Here is a 19259-nt window from a genome sequence, read left to right as displayed (position 1 = left end):
GCTGTAGTTCTTATATCTTCAAGCAATTCATGATAGTTTCTATGCCATAAATTTATTGTGTGGAGAGACATTTGCTTTTTATGTAACACCAGATGACAAGGGAACGAAAAGAAAGGAACAAGCGAGAGAAGATACATGAGAAGATTTGAACTTTATCCAAATATTTTCCACAACTTGAAGCCTAACAGTCTATCCGGAAAACAGAGCAAATAGAAAAATATTTGTATCCTAATATAAATACTCAACATCTGAGTTCAGGTCAACTCAAATCAGCGAAGCTCTAAAAACAGCTAAAGTAAATGCTTCCTAAGTAGAACTTTGCAAGCAAAGCAGCTCCAAGTCAATCGATAATAGTGCTTCTATACCTATCACCATGAAAAGTTTCTAAATTTGTGGCACACAACGAACATGTTCAGCAGACAAAAGTTTTCGTAAAATTTTTAATTATGATCTTTGCTTTCTTGAGTCCTTGCTCCATGCCATGCCTTATAATCATTGCTTTCCAGCATCTTCTCCACTTCTTCGAATGACAAACCCTTGGTTTCCGGTACAAGTAAAAAGATAAACACAAAGGCAACAGCAGAAATGCCACAGAACAAGAGGAAGGTGGGAGCTGTTCCTAAAGCCTCCGTCAAGCTCAGAAAGGTTTGTGTGACGATCAGATTGGAGATCCAATTAGCTACTGCGGCCAACCCCCCACAGAGTCCTCGGTATCGTAAGGGGTATATCTCCGAGTTGACAATCCAGGGGACAGTGCCCATGCCAGGAGAGTAAGATACAATGTATGCTCCGAGAGCGACGAGAGCCAACCATCCAAAGTTGCTTGGGCATCCTCGAGTATACCACTCACGATGATTGGCGTGACAAGCATCTCTAACCGTAGAATCCGACCGCAAGCATGCTCCGGGAAGAAGCTACATAGAAATTCCAAGCACAATAAATAATATGGTTTAGAACATTGATGTAACTAGACTTATGAATTTAATGTTCCACTTAAGTAGGAAGATATGTGATATACATGAGACCAAAACAGATGAAGTCGATTTAACTGAAAACTTCAAGGCTAGTTGCAGATCATTATCTGCAAGGAGCATGAACCGTTCACACTTGCCGAAAACAAGAACAATTTCACACAGTTTTAAGCAGGGTTCGCAATATCGTACCGTACCGGTATTTCGACCTGGGCTCGGTACCGGTATACCGAGCGGTACACCCGGTTGTACCAAGCGGTACACTTGAGTGTATCGAGTACTGTAGCAGTGCTACAGTATCTCGGACCGATAATCATCGGTCCGCGTACCGAAAACCTGTCGGACCGGTACGTACCGCCCGTACCGGGCGGTACGGCTCAATACGACAAACCCTGGTTTTAAGTCATACTGGACCAAACATAGCTCTACCTAAAAGCTAAGACATTATAAATATCTCTTACACCGCTATGTGGAAAACAATAGATTAATAGCTTCTTAAAATGACATGATCATTCATGGTTAGAACAACCAGGATTCTTACTAAAATACAAACAACTGTAAGGACTTAAGGATAAAAGGATTTAACAGCTGAATACTTACTTTATTCCCTTCATGAGCACAAAAGCCACACTCAGAAGTTGCTCTCATGCAATCCATACACGTCCATTCCATGCCTGAGATTGGGTTGAAAGCAGGACATGTGTAATTGCCGAATAGTTGTGTTTCCTCTTTGCTAACCGCTGGCGAGTGTTTTGTTGCTCCAAAGAACACACCGCTAAGTAATGCAAGACAGGTTACGATACCAATCAAACTGAGAAGTAGCAACCTTCTCCTCCCAGCTCTGTCAACAAAGTAGATGCTGACTATGGATCCAAGGGCATTGAGCCCAGAGGTTATTAGAGAAAGTGCTAAGGCAGTACTGTTAGAAGCAAAGCCAGCCAACTGAACAATAGTGGGACTGTAATACATAACGGTGTTGATACCCACAAACTGTTGAGCAACCTGGCAGAGAATGCCAGCAACGAGTCCTCTCCGGACAGCTACATTGCTCAATGCCTTCCTTAACTTACCAGGTAAACTATATTCTCCGATCGAACCTTCCTCAGCAATTTCAGCTTCAACTGATAGTCGTAGAGCCGCAATTTCTGCTTCAACCTCCTCAGCAGGGTATATCCTTCTCAAGATGTCTACAGCTTCCTCTTCCCTTTCCTATTGGACAAAAGAAAATTCTAAATTGACACATAGAAGAACAAAATCTATGACAAACAATTCTGATATGAAAAGGCTTAGATGTTAACCTTTCTATACAGCCATCTAGGTGACTCAGGAAGGGACAACATTAACAAAAATTGAACAAGTGCTGGAACTGCTGCAACCCCAAGCATCCATCGCCAAGTACCAGGTGCCTACCAAATGTCGTAAACGTCATTTTTGCTGTTAGAAATCTGTACTGGTACACAGTTAATTTAGTAGGTAACCACTATCGATGATAGAAAAGGACTTGACATGGTACCTTGGTGAATGCCAGATTTATAAGGTAAGAAAAAAATTGTCCTCCTGTTATCAGTAGCCCGTTAGTGCTAACAAGAGCACCTCTAATTCTTGCAGGAGAAGCCTCAGAAATGTACAGTGGAGAGGTCATAGAAGCCATCCCGACTCCAAATCCCACAAAGATCCTCCCAAGAATTATAATTCCAGGAATTGGGGCAGCAGCCATTATTATAGCACCAACGAAGAACAACAAATCAGCCAATATAATAGAAGGTCTTCTTCCAAATCTGTCATTCAACCATCCACCGAATCCAGCTCCTATTATAGCTCCAGCTACAGCCATGCTGACAATGGTTTCCTGTTCACACAAGGTTACACCAAATCCTAAAGGGGTGGATTGTTGTGCACAAGAAAATAACATAAATTAATGAATGTAATGAACTGCACCTGCAGCACTGTGCTCCGATCAACTGATTCGAAGTCATCTCTAATGTAAAGAAGTGCTCCAGAGATAACACCTAAACAATTAACAAGTTCATTAATTTTATTAAATCAGGAGTTACAATCAATACAGTTATAGAATATTGAATAATAAAAAGCAACAAATGAAAAATGTTAAAATAAAATACTGTAGTTCATTAAGAAGCTATATGTGTTATGATGATATATTCACTACGAGGTGTTTAACTCATTCGACAAATATTAATAACTATGTATAAGTAAAATCAATTGCAAACAAAATCCCCATTTTGTTATGGGTTCAGTATTATTTGAGTTACTATGGACTCAGCTATGGACTGAAAGTTCAATAGCCTGGATTTTTGTTTTAGAAGAGTGTTAATCCACATTAGTCTTACCAATTTATAGTGCTAGATCAAAAGTCCTGAAGACTAAAACAAACATATGGTCACCTAGGAAATCATATTATGAGGTTATTTGTCCTCTCATGGTTATGAACGAGGAGTGCCAAGTGGAGTTCGATCAGAGAAAAGTTGGAAGTTATAAATAAGTGGGTTGGGTTGCTTGGTCGTAGTCTCGTAGATAACAACTTGTGATGATGTAAAATTAGCTAGTTTGACAATATTTTTCCGGTCAGATAGTTCTTTTTAATTTATTATCTCTCTCAATATACTGTGTCTAATATTTTCTCCCTCTTTACTTTGTGATAACTCATCCTCTTCTCTAACTGTTGTGGCAGTGTCATGAAGTTTGAGTCCATCCATCAAACCTCAACTTATATTGATTGGACCTCTTATTGTTAATCTGACTAGTTTTTTTTTTCCATTCCAAGTGTTGTTAAAGCAGATACAATGCTGATATGGGTCTAAAATAGATGTTTAGCTTTCCACTCATTTGTTCTGAACTGTATAATAAAGTGGGATGCCAGAGTTATCATGTTCAAATAAAGTCCAAATAAAGAGAAAGAGGCTTAAAACATAATCTTGCATTATCACTAACCTAAGTAATATGATGTACATTGAAAAAGATATGATCATAACCTGTTCCTAGAGACTATTTGGGTGGCCAATCTATCTCTCTAGCAGCCATTATAATAAACATGCACGAGCAGATAGGAATGGCTTGACAAAGGAATAGCAAAACCACATAAAGAAAGATACAATGAACAACCAGATGAATGCTTGGGAACAATAATTTTACAAGGGAAATGGAGTGCCACATACTATGGACCTAGTTAACAAGATGCGTTGGGCCCTATTTTTCTGCTCCAAGTACCATTCCAAAGTCAATTGAAGTTTTTGCCACTTATTTCTTACTAATTCCCTCACCAATGCTTTACCATTAATCCAAAAGATCATGCCACATTCATTAAGCTTTGCAATGCACAGGTAATAATTAAATTTCAGCTACAAAACAAAGAAGTTTTAGGGGTCTGACATAAATTCAGAAGACAATCTTTTGTATATAATGCTTGAGCTATAGTTATAACGATATAGACAGAAGATGGTTGATACCTGTATCATAACCAAAAAGCAGACCACCAATGCCAGCAGAAAATGCCAGACGAAGGATATATGGCTGCTTCCATGTCAAATTAAAGCATTCCTTAAATTCAGTTTTATCTGCTTTGTGAACACCGCCTTCCATCGCATGCGAAAAATAGAACAGAAGTATCTATATCCAGAATAGATTACCATCAGATCAAAAAATACTAACTAAAACAGGCAGAAAAACTGTGAAGGATTTCACATAAAGCGAAAGGGGGTTGTTTAGAACATAGAACTGATAGATATTCATCCTAATTTACATGATTGTTAATCTATCAACTTCCCTTAGACTAACTATGACATACAGAGGAGAACTGAGTTAATTTACAGTATTATATGAATCTACTACTATTAATTTGGACTTCAAACATTTAGAAGCAGCGAACTTGACCCAGTTAGCCCATTGGATTAACATACGGCATGGTGAGCTATCCGTGGATTCCAAGCACATACCACCACCATGATGGACCATGCACATTGGGTGTACATTCATTGTTGAGCCCACCAACCAAAGACAGACAGACAGGCACGACAATCGTCTCTACTTATGGCACAATGAAATCGACTTGGCTAAGATGCAAATTTGACAAGATCAACCATAAGCCCTAGAGAAAAACATATTAGAATGCAATAAGACAGCGGAAGTATCGAAGACGTTTACCGATCCCAGGAAGTCGAATGTAGTCCAAATAGGGTTAGAACGCTGCTCAAAACCCAATTCGAACGTAATAAAACAACAGAAAGGCGCCGACGACCTTCTTCTCCGATTACTATCGAACCCTTAGTGCTAAAACGCTTCGATTAGGAAAACGTCTAATCACAAAATAATAACAAACACGAGACCTAAATTCTCAATGCAGACTTTGAAACAAAAGCTCCAATAGAACAAATCCGACGTCTCTAAACTCACCACTGAGCCGCTTTTTCCTCTCTCTAAGGATCTTTATCTAATCTCGTCCCCGGATGCACAGTAGGTGTTCGATTGTTGCCTTCCACTCCCCCACCAACATTTAAGAAAGAGCCGCGAACGGAGGAGAGGAAGTTTAGGGACGTAACCAGAATTAGGAGAACAGCTGATGACAGCAAGTGTTTTTAACAATGCGACGGATAAGGAAGAATCGAGCTGACATGGCAACGGATTTATATGCTCTTTCGGACGTGGCAAGCTGGTGAGGTGGAGGAACCCAGTCATCGGGAAAGTGTCAGTTAGCGGAACCCAATCACCCTTGCGATTTATCAGGTTGAATGTGATCGCCAATCATCTGACGTGGCCAAACCCTGATATTTTTCCTGGACGAACTAATGCTTCCAATTAGGTTGAATCCACCTTCCCGCAACCCAAACCGGGTTGGATTTGGTCCGCCCCCAGCTGAACCCGGTCCAGAGCAGACCCGACCCCGAATCGGACCTGACAGTCACCCCTAATTAAATCCGACTTTTATTCAGATTTCGGGATAAACTTTTTCAAAACATAATATTTTAGTAATTCCGTTATTAAATCAAATAAAAAATCAATTAATGTTAGCAAACTGTCAATATTCTTCATGAAGGGAAAATCATTAAATGAAGATATCCACATTGAAAATATTAAATTTTCATGGTGAAAATTAAAACCTCTAAACATGCATTTTTAGTAATTTCATACTGAATTCTATTGCCATTCTATCGCATGAACAATCTATCAAATATTTAAAATGTCAACAAACTGCTGATTTCATTCATAGAATCAAAATTATTAGAAATTGTAAATTTCATGATGACAATTAAATGATAATTTAGATATGAAATACCAGTGGCATGATATTAATTTATAAAACTAAATTCATAAAATAATATATCATTAAACAAGTGTCTCAAATACATCATAAAATTACAGATTTACAAAGTGGTAAAAATATATTAATTTTTTTTATTTTAAATTATAAGTAAATAAATCATACCTAATTGATTGCTAAATAAAATTTCTAATAAGCGCATATTATTGTTTAGAAAATAAATAACGATATTTTTTTATTAAGAAGCAATTAAGGGAATTGCATTGGTGGCTCGCATGGCTAAAATTAATAGCACACCTTACAATAACGAGCACAAGTAAAATAGGACACAACAAGCTATTTAGGAAGTAGCAAGGTGGATTGAGTCACCTTTGGAAGGTGTCAGGGGTGAATGTGCTCACTGATGTATTTGATACGATCAAACCTTGACATTCTTCACGAGCAGATTAATCCTTCTTGAGATGGCTTCTGACAAAACTAATGAATATGTCCTCTCATAATCTCACTCTGTGTTCTTGTGTCGTTCATGGAAAGGCATAAATTACCCCAAAAAAATCACAAAATTAGATATGATTTAAGAACTTACTATCCTAATAAATTTGTTGAATCATCTCCGAGTAATTTAAACATATCAAATGATTAAAGAACCCAACTTGTTTCTATTTTTTCGGTTTAATGGACCGTGAAGGAATTATAATTTATTATTTTCATTTCTAAAAATACATTATAAAATTTTAAAAATAAAAAAAATAAAATATTAATATGGGAAAATTGCTTGATTTAATCGTATATAATTTTTTGTCCTAGTCCTAATAAACTTTATACCTAATCAATTAGTCTAATTGCGGGATTGTGTCTTTACAACTCTAGACTAAAATTCATAATATCAATATTTAATTATTTGTTATGGGCGAATAATATCCATCAACAACTGAAGAACTCTAGCTTAATTTTATAAGTTCATAATGCTTAACAAGCTTAGAATAATGTAATCATTAATTTAACAAGAAAATATTCCTTTTGAGTGTTATTACTAGCATGGTGTTAATTAAACTCCATGTATTTAATCATGATTAGTTAAGAATAATGACTATATCATTTGACCTCATATTATTGGTCATATCAAACAAGCACTACACAAAAGAAGATGCATTGGTCGAGCCGCAAGTACATAATAGAGAAAAGAGGATGCATTGGTCCTGTATACTATATCTGATGTAAAACACTGTGAACCACTCTCAAAGTGTTGAATGTGAGCAAAGACATGTTATGTCATTAAACCTATCAGCTCTACAGTCTTTCGCCATAACAGTTGCGATGATCCATTCACAGACAGCAGATCTGTATCCTAATCTTGTAACCTACATGTTTTGTCTAACTGCTACAATCTTTTTTCTCTTGCTTCTATCATGTACTAAATCTTAGTGCCCAGATAGATGGTGATAAAAATGTACAGTATTCTTTAGGACCTTTTGTATCTTTGAACTCACTGCCGTATAAATTTATGTGGAAATGGATTTTGTGTTGCTGAAGCAAGTTATCGCTGCACTTATAACCATCAGATCACTTGATCCTATCTTGCCATCCTCGCACTTTCATTTACTACACAGTCATCTTTCGATTATGAAATAGTTGAACTGATTCTATAACAGTTAATGATGCAACAATATGTTTTTAATTGAAAATGCATGGAGTCTTTTTTCTTCATGCAATTCATGAGAGTTTCTATGCTATAAATTTACTGTATGGAGAGACATTTGCGTTTTATGTAACACCAGATGATGAGGAACAAGAAAGAAGCAAGTGAGAGAAGATATATGAGAAGATTTGAACATTATGCAAATATTTTCCACATCTTGAACCCTAATAGTCTAACCAGAAAACAGAGAAAATAGGAAAAATATTTGTATCCTAATAGAAATACTCAACATCCAAGTTCAGGCCAACTCAAATTGGCACAAACCTCTGAAGTAAATGCTTTCTAAGTAGAACTTTGCAAGCAAAGTAGCTCCAAGTCAATTTGATTATAGTGCTTCTATAGCTAACACCATGAAAATGCTCAGCAGACAAAAGTTTTTGTAAAATTTTTATTTGTAAGACAGTAACATGAATAACATCTCTTATGATGAATAATAGTCATGTATTATGGTCTTTGCTTTCCTGAGTCCTTGCTCCACGCCATGCCTTATAATCATTGCTTTCCAGCATCTTCTCCACTTCTTCGAATGACAAACCCTTGGTTTCAGGCACAAGTAAGAAGATAAACACAAAGGCAACAGCAGAAATGCCACAGAACAAGAGGAAGGTGGGAGCTGTTCCTAAAGCCTCTGTCAAGCTCAGAAAGGTTTGCGTGACGATCAGATTGGAGACCCAATTAGCTACTGCGGCCAACCCCCCACAGAGTCCTCGGTATCGTAAGGGGTATATCTCCGAGTTGACAATCCAGGGGACAGTGCCCATGCCAGGAGAGTAGGATACAATGTATGCTCCGAGAGCGACGAGAGCCAACCATCCAAAGTTGCTTGGGCATCCTCGAGTGTACCACTCACGATGATTGGCGTGACAAGCATCTCTAACCGTAGAATCCGACCGCAAGCATGCTCCGGGAAGAAGCTGTATAGAAATTCCAAGCACAATATATAATATGGTTTAGAACATTGATGTAACTAGACTTATGAATTTAATGTTCCACTTAAGTAGGAAGATATGTGATATACATGAGACCAAAACAGATGAAGTCGATTTAACTGAAAACTTCAAGGCTAGTTGCAGATCATTATCTGCAAGGAGCTTGAACTGTTACACACTTGCCGAAAACAAGAACAATTTCACACGGTTTTAAGTCATCCTGGACCGAACATAGCTCTACCTAAAAGCTAAGGCAATCTAAATATCTCTTACACCGCTATGTGGAAAACAATAGATTAATAGCTTCTTAAAATGACATAATCATTCATGGTTAGAACAACCAGGATTCTTACTAAAATACAAACAACAGTAAGGATTTAAGGATAAAGGGATTTAACAGCCGAGTACTTAACCTTATTCCCTCCATGAGCACAAAAGCCACACTCAGAAGTTGCTCTCATGCAGTCCATACACGTCCATTCCATGCCTGAGGTTGGGTTGAAAGCAGGACATGTGTAATTGCCGAATAGTTGAGTTTCCTCTTTGCTAACCGCTGGTGAGTGTTTTGTTACTCCAAAGAACACACCACTAAGTAATGCAAGACAGGTTACGATACCAATCAAACTGAGAAGTAGCAACCTTCTCCTCCCAGCTCTGTCAACAAAGTAGATGCTGACTATGGATCCAAGGGCATTGAGCCCAGAGGTTATTAGAGAAAGTGCTAAGGCAGTACTGTTAGAAGCAAAGCCAGCCAACTGAACAATAGTGGGACTGTAATACATAACGGTATTGATACCCACAAACTGTTGAGCAACCTGACAGAGAATGCCTGCAACGAGTCCGCTCCGGACAGCTACATTGCTCAATGCCTTCCTTAACTTACCAGGTAAACTATATTCTCCGATCGAACCTTCCTCAGCAATTTCAGCTTCAACTGATAGTCGTAGAGCCTCAATTTCTGCTTCAACCTCCTCAGCAGGGTATATCCTTCTCAAGATGTCTACAGCTTCTTCTTTCCTTTCCTATCGGACAAAAGAAAATTCTAAATTGACACAAAGAAGAACAAAATCTATGACAAACAATTCTGATATGAAAAGGCTTAGATGTTAACCTTTCTATACAGCCATCTAGGTGACTCAGGAAGGGACAACATTAACAAAAATTGAACAAGTGCTGGAACTGCTGCAACCCCGAGCATCCATCGCCAAGTACCAGGTGCCTACCAAATGTCGTAAACATCATTTTTACTGGTACACAGTCAATTTAGTAGGTAACCACTATCGATGATAGAAAAGGACTTGACATGGTACCTTGGTGAATGCCAGATTTATAAGGTAAGACAAAAATTGTCCTCCTGTTATCAGTAGCCCGTTCGTGCTAACAAGAGCACCTCTAATTCTTGCAGGAGAAGCCTCAGAAATGTACAGTGGAGAGGTCATAGAAGCCATCCCAACGCCAAATCCCACAAAGATCCTCCCAAGAATTAAAATTCCAGGAATTGGTGCAGCAGCCATTACTATAGCACCAACGAAGAACAACAAATCAGCCAATATAATCGAAGGTCTTCTTCCAAATCTGTCATTCAACCATCCACCGAATCCAGCTCCTATTATAGCTCCAGCTACAGCCATGCTCACAATGGTTTCCTGTTCACGCAAGGTTACACCAAATCTTAGAGGGGTGGATTGTTGTGCACAAGCAAATAACATAAATTAATTAATGCAATGAACTGCACCTGCAGCACAGTGCTCCTGTCAACTGATTTGAAGTCATCTCTGATGTAAAGAAGTGCTCCGGAGATAACACCTAAACAATTAACGAGTTCATTAATTTTATTAAATCATGAGTTACAATCAACACAGTTATAGAATATTGAATAATAAAAAGCAACGAATGAAAAATTTTAAAATAAAATACTGTAGTTCATTAAGAAGCTATATGTGTTATGATGATATATTCACTACGAGGTGTTTAACTCATCCGACAAATATTAATAACTATAGATAAGTAAAATCAATTGCAAACAAAATCCCTATTTTGTTACGGGTTCAGTATTATTTGAGTTACTATGGACTCAGCTATGGACTGAAAGTTTAATAGCCTGGATTTTTGTTTTAGAATAGTGTTAATCAACGTTAGTCTTACCAAATTACAGTTCTAGATCAAAGGTCCAGAAGACTCAAACAAACATATGGTCACCTAGGAAATCATATGAGGTTATTTGTCCTCTCTTATATTTATGAACAGTGCTAAGTGGAGTTCGATCAAAGAAAAGTTGGAAGTTATAAATAAGTGGGTTGAGTTGCTTGGTCATAGTCTCGTAGATAACAACTTGTGATGATGCAAAATTAGCTAGATTGACAATATTTTTCTGGTCAGATAGTTCTTTTTAATTTATTATCTCTCTCAATATATTGTGTCTAATATTTTCTCCCTCTTTACTTTGTGATAACTCGTCCTCTTCTCTAACTGTTGTGGCAGTGTCATGAAGTTTGAGTCCATCCATCAAACCTCAATTTATATTGTTTGGACCTCTTATTGTTAATCTGACTAGTTTTTTTTTCCATTCCAAGTGTTGTTAAAGCAGATACAATGCTGATATTGGTCTAAAATAGATGTTTACCTTTCCACTAATTTGTTCTGAACTGTATAATAAAGTGGGATGCCAGAGTTATCATGCTAAAATAAAGCCCAAATAATGATAAAGAGGCTTAAAACATAATCTTGCATTATCACTAACCTTAGTAATGTGATGTATATTGAAAAAGATATGATCACAACCAGTTCTTGGAGACTATTTGGGTGGTCAATCTATCTCTCTAGCAGCCATTATAATATACATGCATGAGCAGATAGGAATGGCTTGACAAAGGAATAGCAAAACCACATAAAGAAAGATACAATGAACAACCGGATGAATGCATGGGAACAATAATTTTACAAGGGAAAAGGAGTACCACATACTATGGACCTAGTTAACAAGATGCGTTGGGGTCTATTTTTCCATCTAGGTACCATTCTAAAGTCAATTGAAGACTTTGCCACTTATTTCTTACTAATCCCCTCACCAATGCTTTATCATTAATCCGAAAGATCATTCCACATTCATTAAGCTTTGCAATGTATAGGTAATAATTAAAATTCAGCTACAAAACAAAGAAGGTTTATGGGTTTGACAGAAATTCAGAAGACAATCTTTTTTATATAATGCTTGAACTATAGTTATAATAATATAGACAGAAGATGGTTGATACCTGTATCATAACCAAAAAGCAGACCACCAATGCCAGCAGAAAATGCCAGACGAAGGATATATGGCTGCTTCCATGTCAAATTAAAGCATTCCTTAAATTCAGTTTTATCTGCATTGTGAACACCACCTTCCATTGCATGCGAAAAGTAGAACAGAAGTATCTATATCCAGAATAGATTATAATCAGATCAAAAAATACCAACTAAAACAGGCAGAAAAACTGTGGAGGATTTCACGTAAGGAAGCGGGGTCGTTTAGAACATAGAACTAATAGATATTTATCCTAATTTACATGATTGTTAATCTATCAACATCCCTTAGACTATGACATACAGAAGAGAACTGATTTAACTTATATTATTATATGAATCTACTACTATTAATTTGGACTTAAAACATTTTAGAAGCAATGAACTTGACCCAGTTAGCCTATTGAATTAGCATAAGGCATGGTGAACTATCCTTGGATCGCAAGCACATACCACCACCATGATGGACCATGCACATTGGGTGTACATTCATTGTTGAGCCCACCAACCAAAGACAGACAATTATCTTTACTTGATGGCACAATGAAATCGACGAAGCTGGTATGCAAATTTGACATGATCAACCATAAGCCCAAGAGAAAACCATATCAGAATGCAATAAGACAGCAGTAGTATCAATGACGTTTTTCAATCCCAGGAAGGCGAATGTAGACCAAATAGGGTTAGAACGCTGCTCAAAACCCAATTCGAACGTAATTAAACAACAGAAGGCGCCGACGACCTTCTTCTAACCCCGGCAAAGTTAGCAGCATCAAACCCTTAGTGCTAAAACGCTTCGATTAAAAAAAACGTCTAATCTCAGAATAATAATAAACACAAGACCTAAATTCTCGATGTAGACTTTGAAACAAAAGCTCCAATAGAACAAATCCGACGACTCTAAACTCACCACTGAGCCTCTTTTTCCTCTCTCTAAGGATCTTTATGAAATCTCGTCGCCGGATGCACTGTAGGTGTTCGATTGTTTGCTTCCATTCCCCCACCAACATTTAAGAGACGCGGACGAAGGAGAGGAAGTTTGGGGGACAACCAAAAATAGGAGAACAGCTGATGACAGCAGTGTTTTATACGATACAAGGGATAAGGGAGAATAAAGCTGATATGGCAACGCATTTATATGCATTTTAGGACGTGGCAAGGTAGTGAGGTGGACACCTGACGGAACCCAGCCATCCGGAAAGTGTCTGAATCACCCTTGCAATTTTTCAGCATGAATGAGATCGCCAATCATCTGACGTGGCCAAACCCTGCTATTCTTCTTGGGCGAACAAATGCTTCCAAGTGGGCTGAAACCACGTTCCTTCAAACCAAACCGGGTTGGATTTGGTCCGCCCCAAGCTGAACCCGGTCCAGAGTAGAGCCGACCCCGATTTGGACCTTACAGTCACCCCCAATCTGTTAGTAATTCCGTTATTAAATCAAATAAAAAATCAATTAATGTTAGCAAACTGTCGATATTTTTCATGAAGGAAAATTCATTAAATGAAGATATCTACAATGAAAATATTAAATTTTCATTATGAAAATTAAAATCTCTAAACACGCATTTCTAGTAATTTCATATTAAATTCTATTGACATTGTATATAATTTTTGTCCTAATCTTAATAAACTTTATAACTAATCAGTCTATAAATTACTTCTTTTCTTTCCCTTTTTTTTTCTTTTCACTTTTGAATTTAGTCCCTTTAAATCTTCGGGGATGCAATCGACTTAAGGGAGCAGTCGTCATACTCACTTCACAACACAATGAAGGCTAAAGTTAACAAGATTATTCATCTACGTATAGCTCTTTTGTATTTGCTTTTATACATCAATTTATCTTTTAGCGTACGTAGAACAAGAAAGGCTACACCAAGAGACGGCTCGACTTGGAGGACATAGAGGAGGGATTGGAGGGCTACGAGGAGCTGGAGAAGTCGTCGCTCATGTCGCAGAAGAACTTCGAGAAGCGGTTCGGGCAGTCGCCGGTGTTCATCGCGTCGACCCTCATGGACGAAGGGGGAATGCCGAAGGGTATCAACTCCGCCGGCCTTATCAAGGAGGCCGTCCACGTAATCAGCTGCGGATACGAAGAGAAGACAGAGTGGGGCAAGGAGGTAATCTGATGCTTTGAGCCTTCCAACTCTGCACTATGCTTCCTACTTGCCTCCGAGTGATGGCGTCACTCTTCTCCCCTCGTCTTCTAGATTGGGTGGATATATGGTTCGGTGACGGAGGACATATTGACGGGCTTCAAGATGCATTGCCGAGGCTGGAAGTCGGTGTTCTGCATCCCCGAGAGGGCGGCGTTCAAAGGCTCTGCTCCCATCAACCTGTCGGACCGGCTTCACCAGGTGCTGCGTTGGGCGCTGGGCTCGGCGGAGATCTTCTTAAGCCGGCACTGCCCTCTGTGGTACGGCTACGGCGGCATCCTGAAATTGCTGGAGAGGTTCGCGTACACCAACACCATCGTGTACCCGTTCACGTCGATCCCCCTCCTCGCCTACTGCACCATTCCGGCCATCTGCCTCCTCACCGGGAAATTCATCATCCCTATTGTAAGATTCTAACACGGCTCCGCGGTAGCAGCAACCCAAACTCTACATTTAGCTCTGCCTACCTCATGCATGTCACCGCCATCTGTGAACAGATAGACAACATCGCGAGCGTGTGGTTCCTCTCCCTCTTCCTGTCCATCATCGCGACCGGAATCCTCGAGCTCCGATGGAGCGGCGTGACCATCCAGGACTGGTGGCGTAACGAGCAGTTCTGGGTCATCGGCGGCGTGTCCGCGCACCTCTTCGCGGTCTTCCAAGGCCTCCTCAAGGTCCTCGGCGGCGTCGACACCAACTTCACCGTCACCGCCAAGGCTGGCGAAGACTCAGAATTTGGGGAGCTCTACCTCTTCAAGTGGACCACCCTTCTCATCCCTCCCACCACGCTGATCATCCTTAACATGGTGGGGGTGGTTGCCGGCGTGTCCGACGCCGTCAACAACGGCTACGGCTCCTGGGGGCCTCTGTTCGGGAAGCTCTTCTTTTCCTTCTGGGTCATCGTCCATCTGTATCCGTTCTTGAAGGGGTTGATGGGAAGGCAGAACAGAACTCCCACCATCGTCGTGCTCTGGTCCATTTTGCTTGCTTCCATCTTCTCGCTGGTCTGGGTCAGGATCGATCCCTTCTTGCCCAAGCAGCAAGGACCAGTTCTCAAGCAGTGTGGAGTGGAGTTCTAGTCTCCATTTCCATCTCATGATTTGGTTGTGGTGTGTGGTTTTTAGGAGTCCATTTCCAATTGAGATATGATACGAAAACATCTCATGTTTTGTTTGATGATGATTTATCATGTGATGTTATTAAGCTCATCAAATTCACCTCAAATGCCTCTGCTTCCCTAAAGCTAGACAGACAGATATTGCTCGCATAAAATAATTGTCATGGAGGATGTTGAATACAACACACTACCAGCTGCCATTATGAGGCTCAAAATAATCAACCATCAAGACATAACTGCAAAGAACAGATAATGGAAAATGGATCATGTTGCATGTATCTGACTGGACCAATAAGAGGAATGCTATATACCACAACTAAGTCTTAAATTAAGTGCATTCATAGTACAGAGCATTTGCAGACTATTAGGATCTATCAAAGGTATTCGGACAAATTATAGAACTGAATCTTGAGGAGCATCATTGAACCCCGACTCAACAGAAGAGTTTGATACATCATCTCTTTCACAACTGCAAACTACAAGGGTGATTGACCCCTGTAACCCGCGAGAATGATCTGTTAAGAATTACAATAAGCTTCCACAAGATTTTCTACGGTTTATCTCATCACCTCTAAACATTATGGATCATTCGACTACGCCTACCTTTGGATCTTTCCAACTTTTTACAAGATAAAGAATGTGACAACCTCTGCCATTGCATCCCCACTAACATCCTGGGCTGAGATAGTTGGAGAAGGCACCGAAGAAACAGGTAAATCTTCTATCTAGGAGCCGAGTTCTTCCCATTCATACCGACCAGGGAGTGGGCGGTCATTCACAGGATCAAAGTTGTACCTAGAAATAAGATAAAGACAACAAGATAATATGAGGTGTATGGAACATCAAAAATAAATTTGCAAGCTGCTACTGTCATCAGAAGTATGACCGGAGTTTTAGAACAATCTTCTATAATAGACATGATGATGGCACGCACTCATCAGCATGTTCTTTTGCTAGTTGAATTCCAAGGTATATGCATTCACTAATTTAGGAATAGGGAAGAAGTTGAAGAATATATATACTTCTCAATGAATATTTGCTGCTGGAGTCTCTCTAGCCCAACGAAAAACTCTTCCATCTCACGAGTAGTAGGAATGTCTTGGCAAATAGGATTCTGCATTCTCCATTTAGCTGCAGTTGAGTAGGTAGATCTTGTTGTAGAATCTGGTGTCCCCATTGTTCCGGAATCCCTTGTCAAACCACACGGTGTAGTCTCTCTGACATGCCAATAACCAACAAACAGCACATTAGTACCATAGATTTCTCGAGGATGATTTAAACAAGATTCATAAGGTCTTCTAAGCATAAATAATTTGGGATATTAAATAAAGCCAGAGCACCAAAAAGAAACTTTAATAAACTAAATAAACTAGCTCCAATCTTTAGAATAAAGATGAGCATGAAGTGGTTCCTTTGCTTTTACTCCAAAGAATAACATCATAGTAAGAGCTCAACACCAGTCATGTGGCAAATGTGCAAAAAATCTAAACATGGACTCTAAATGCTTTAAAAAGAAAAATTGAAGTCCCCGACAAAGAATACATTGCACTGTTAATGACACCTATAGTTGTTTGAAGACGTATGCCCCTAAAGTTCAAATCAAAATCTATCAGAAACCACACTCCTTAGGTGCCAAGGAACCCAAAAAAGTGATACATAGAGAAAGCTATAATTTTAAGATATGACATACATGTAAAACCCAGTAGCCAACACATGTTACTATCGAGGAGGCGGCTCCCCTCGTAGGAGTTCCACTTATCATAATGACTATGGCTTAGTTTGCCAGTAGTAAAATTCAGTAAAGGGGAAGAAGAAGCCAATACAATTGAAACAAGTCGATGAAAACAAGACTTATACAGTAACAAAATTCTAGCTCTAGGATTGTTCTACAAAATTTCAAAGGCAAGTAACAAGATTGAGCCTCAATGGAATTTCACTTGGTCAATTTTGAAGCAAAGATATGAAAGCCAAGTTAATATAAAAGATAATAAAGAGAACTTTAGCAAACCTCCATTCAAATCAACTACAAAAGTTGCTCAATGTAGAAAAGATGAATTAAAGGGATTTTTTCTGAAAATAAAGCAACATAATCTCTAAAGGTTAAAACCTAGTATTAAGTGGGAAGAGTGAGATGTTTAGGATAGCAACTATCATAAGAGAGATCCATGCAAAGAATGATTGTACGCTTCCAATGTCATTTTGTTTTGTGCGTATATAATCATAAGAAACTAATTATACTGATTATCAAATCCATATTTTAGCTCTAAAATGACTTGTATCTTTGAAACCCTTCTAAATGTCTGAAGGGGACTCAAAGAATCAGATTACAATTGAAATTGGAATCTAAATTTCGCAATAAAAGCACAAAACACAAACATTCAGGGAAGAGAAGACATTAAAATAATCGACAAAGGAAGTAACAGCAACTAAAAACACTAGTTTTTTATAAACCCTAACTAGAACAAGATTCAACAGATCCTCCGTTTCATTAATCTCAACCACAAAGCTCTAGTTTTTGTAGAGGAGTCTCCAGCAAAAACCTACCTTTCCCTCGATTCAGGCTCGAGATCGTTCTCATCTAACGAGACCTCCACATACGGCGGCGCATCCTCGTCGTTTTCTGAACCGCTCTTCATCCGTGCGGATCTCAGCGACCCCGAATTCGATGTCGGAACACGGCCAGCCTTCTGCGAGCAAAGCTTAGAGATCGGGTTGGATTTGGGGGTCACCTTCGCTGGGTCCCTGGGCTTGGAGGCCGGTGGCTTCTCGAGGCGGCGGCTGCGAAGCTCGAGGTAGGAGAGGGAGGAGTCCCGCGCTGCGGCGGCGGCCGCCATGGCCCGGGCGCGGGTGCAGACGCCGAGGGAGGGCTGGTGGGTGGCGCCCTCCATGACCGTCAGCTCGCCGGAGAACTTGGGTTTCCTCATGTACCTCCCCATTCGTATGTTGTCTTCCCCCTCAACTCTCTGTTCCTTGACTCCCCACGAGCGAGGAGGAATGGAAGGGAAGACCGTGGAGGGAATCAAACGAGGAAAGAGGAAGTTTTGGGAAACTGAAGAGAATGGCGGAGAAGAGGGAAGGTAAGGGAAGGGAAGGGAAGGGAAGAGAAAGGTGGGGGTTTTGAAAGGTAGTGGGGAAGGAAGGAACGACGAAGGCTTTGGTATTTTGGATATGCGTAGTATATTCGAAGGCTTAGTCTTAGGAGAAATGAAATGGACAGGTAAACGATCAATGGAAAAGTGACATGATTTAATGATCCTTTCATGCTTAAAATATGATTATGAATTTAATACGGTTTCATAGGTCTCACAAGGAAAGCATTCATCCCATCTACTTTGGTTATACTTTTGTTTATAATGTGATACAAAAGATGCTATTTTTCTTATAGAAAAATATAGATTTCTTTTTTAGGAAGGCTCTTTTATTTTGCTTAATTATTTTTATTTAAAGCCACGATTGCTTGGCCTTATTACACTGATTCTGCCTAAAAAAATACATTTGATAAATTTAGACAAACAATTAAAATTAAGAGAAAGTGGAATCAACAATTTTAGATGAACTCTCTATAAATTTCATGTGAAGTCTACTCCATTAGTTTCTTTTATAGGTGTCTCTACAAATTTCAATGGATCAATTATATTATTATCAACTTGAGTTGAAATATTTAGTCCAGTTAATATCTTGATGATTGTGTTTATGATCATAGATCAGAGAAGAGAGAAAAATAAATAAAACACACAACTATTTATGATTTACAACAAAATCATAAAGTTCTTAATATGCTCTTTCCAGTAAGATTTATCAAATGGATCATTATTTGATTGTTGATTGAAACTT

General features: G+C 39.1%; 4 protein-coding genes across 7 annotated transcripts; 1 reads left to right on the top strand and 3 right to left on the bottom strand.

Annotated features, from left to right (window-relative positions):
* Window positions 1–279: 279 nt before the first annotated feature.
* On the bottom strand, window positions 280–5524 carry LOC135637113 (probable inositol transporter 2). 4 transcript variants are annotated; one of them, XM_065149534.1, is made up of 8 exons: window positions 5379–5524; window positions 5130–5263; window positions 4436–4595; window positions 2910–2980; window positions 2485–2820; window positions 2270–2377; window positions 1572–2180; window positions 280–914 (listed from the first exon to the last, which is right to left on the bottom strand). In XM_065149534.1, the coding sequence occupies exons 3-8, from the start codon at window positions 4566–4568 to the stop codon at window positions 441–443; spliced, it is 1731 nt and encodes a 576-aa protein (XP_065005606.1). In that variant the 5' UTR covers window positions 4569–4595; window positions 5130–5263; window positions 5379–5524; the 3' UTR covers window positions 280–440. The 4 variants fall into 4 exon arrangements, with proteins under 4 accessions (XP_065005606.1, XP_065005607.1, XP_065005608.1 ...); XM_065149535.1 differs by having other exon boundaries at window positions 5130–5255; XM_065149536.1 differs by having other exon boundaries at window positions 5130–5238.
* Window positions 5525–8248: 2724 nt separating this feature from the next.
* Window positions 8249–13221, bottom strand: LOC103974185 (probable inositol transporter 2). The gene is made up of 7 exons (XM_065146355.1): window positions 13064–13221; window positions 12126–12285; window positions 10607–10677; window positions 10182–10517; window positions 9983–10090; window positions 9285–9893; window positions 8249–8856 (listed from the first exon to the last, which is right to left on the bottom strand). Exons 2-7 carry the CDS (start codon window positions 12256–12258, stop codon window positions 8380–8382), a joined length of 1734 nt encoding a protein of 577 aa, XP_065002427.1. The 5' UTR covers window positions 12259–12285; window positions 13064–13221; the 3' UTR covers window positions 8249–8379.
* Window positions 13222–14006: 785 nt separating this feature from the next.
* On the top strand, window positions 14007–15557 carry LOC103982648 (cellulose synthase A catalytic subunit 7 [UDP-forming]-like). The gene is made up of 3 exons (XM_065147236.1): window positions 14007–14272; window positions 14363–14713; window positions 14806–15557. Exons 1-3 carry the CDS (start codon window positions 14102–14104, stop codon window positions 15385–15387), a joined length of 1104 nt encoding a protein of 367 aa, XP_065003308.1. The 5' UTR covers window positions 14007–14101; the 3' UTR covers window positions 15388–15557.
* A 144-nt stretch (window positions 15558–15701) lies between these two features.
* On the bottom strand, window positions 15702–18571 carry LOC135635849 (cyclin-dependent kinase inhibitor 5-like). The gene is made up of 3 exons (XM_065147235.1): window positions 17970–18571; window positions 16448–16642; window positions 15702–16220 (listed from the first exon to the last, which is right to left on the bottom strand). The coding sequence occupies exons 1-3, from the start codon at window positions 18359–18361 to the stop codon at window positions 16151–16153; spliced, it is 657 nt and encodes a 218-aa protein (XP_065003307.1). The 5' UTR covers window positions 18362–18571; the 3' UTR covers window positions 15702–16150.
* Window positions 18572–19259: the final 688 nt, after the last annotated feature.

This window comes from Musa acuminata, chromosome BXJ3-4 (genome assembly GCF_036884655.1).
Source record: "Musa acuminata AAA Group cultivar baxijiao chromosome BXJ3-4, Cavendish_Baxijiao_AAA, whole genome shotgun sequence".
Lineage (NCBI taxonomy): Eukaryota > Viridiplantae > Streptophyta > Magnoliopsida > Zingiberales > Musaceae > Musa > Musa acuminata.
Note: the sequence above shows the minus strand (reverse complement) of the source record. Positions and strands in the feature narration are given on the sequence as shown.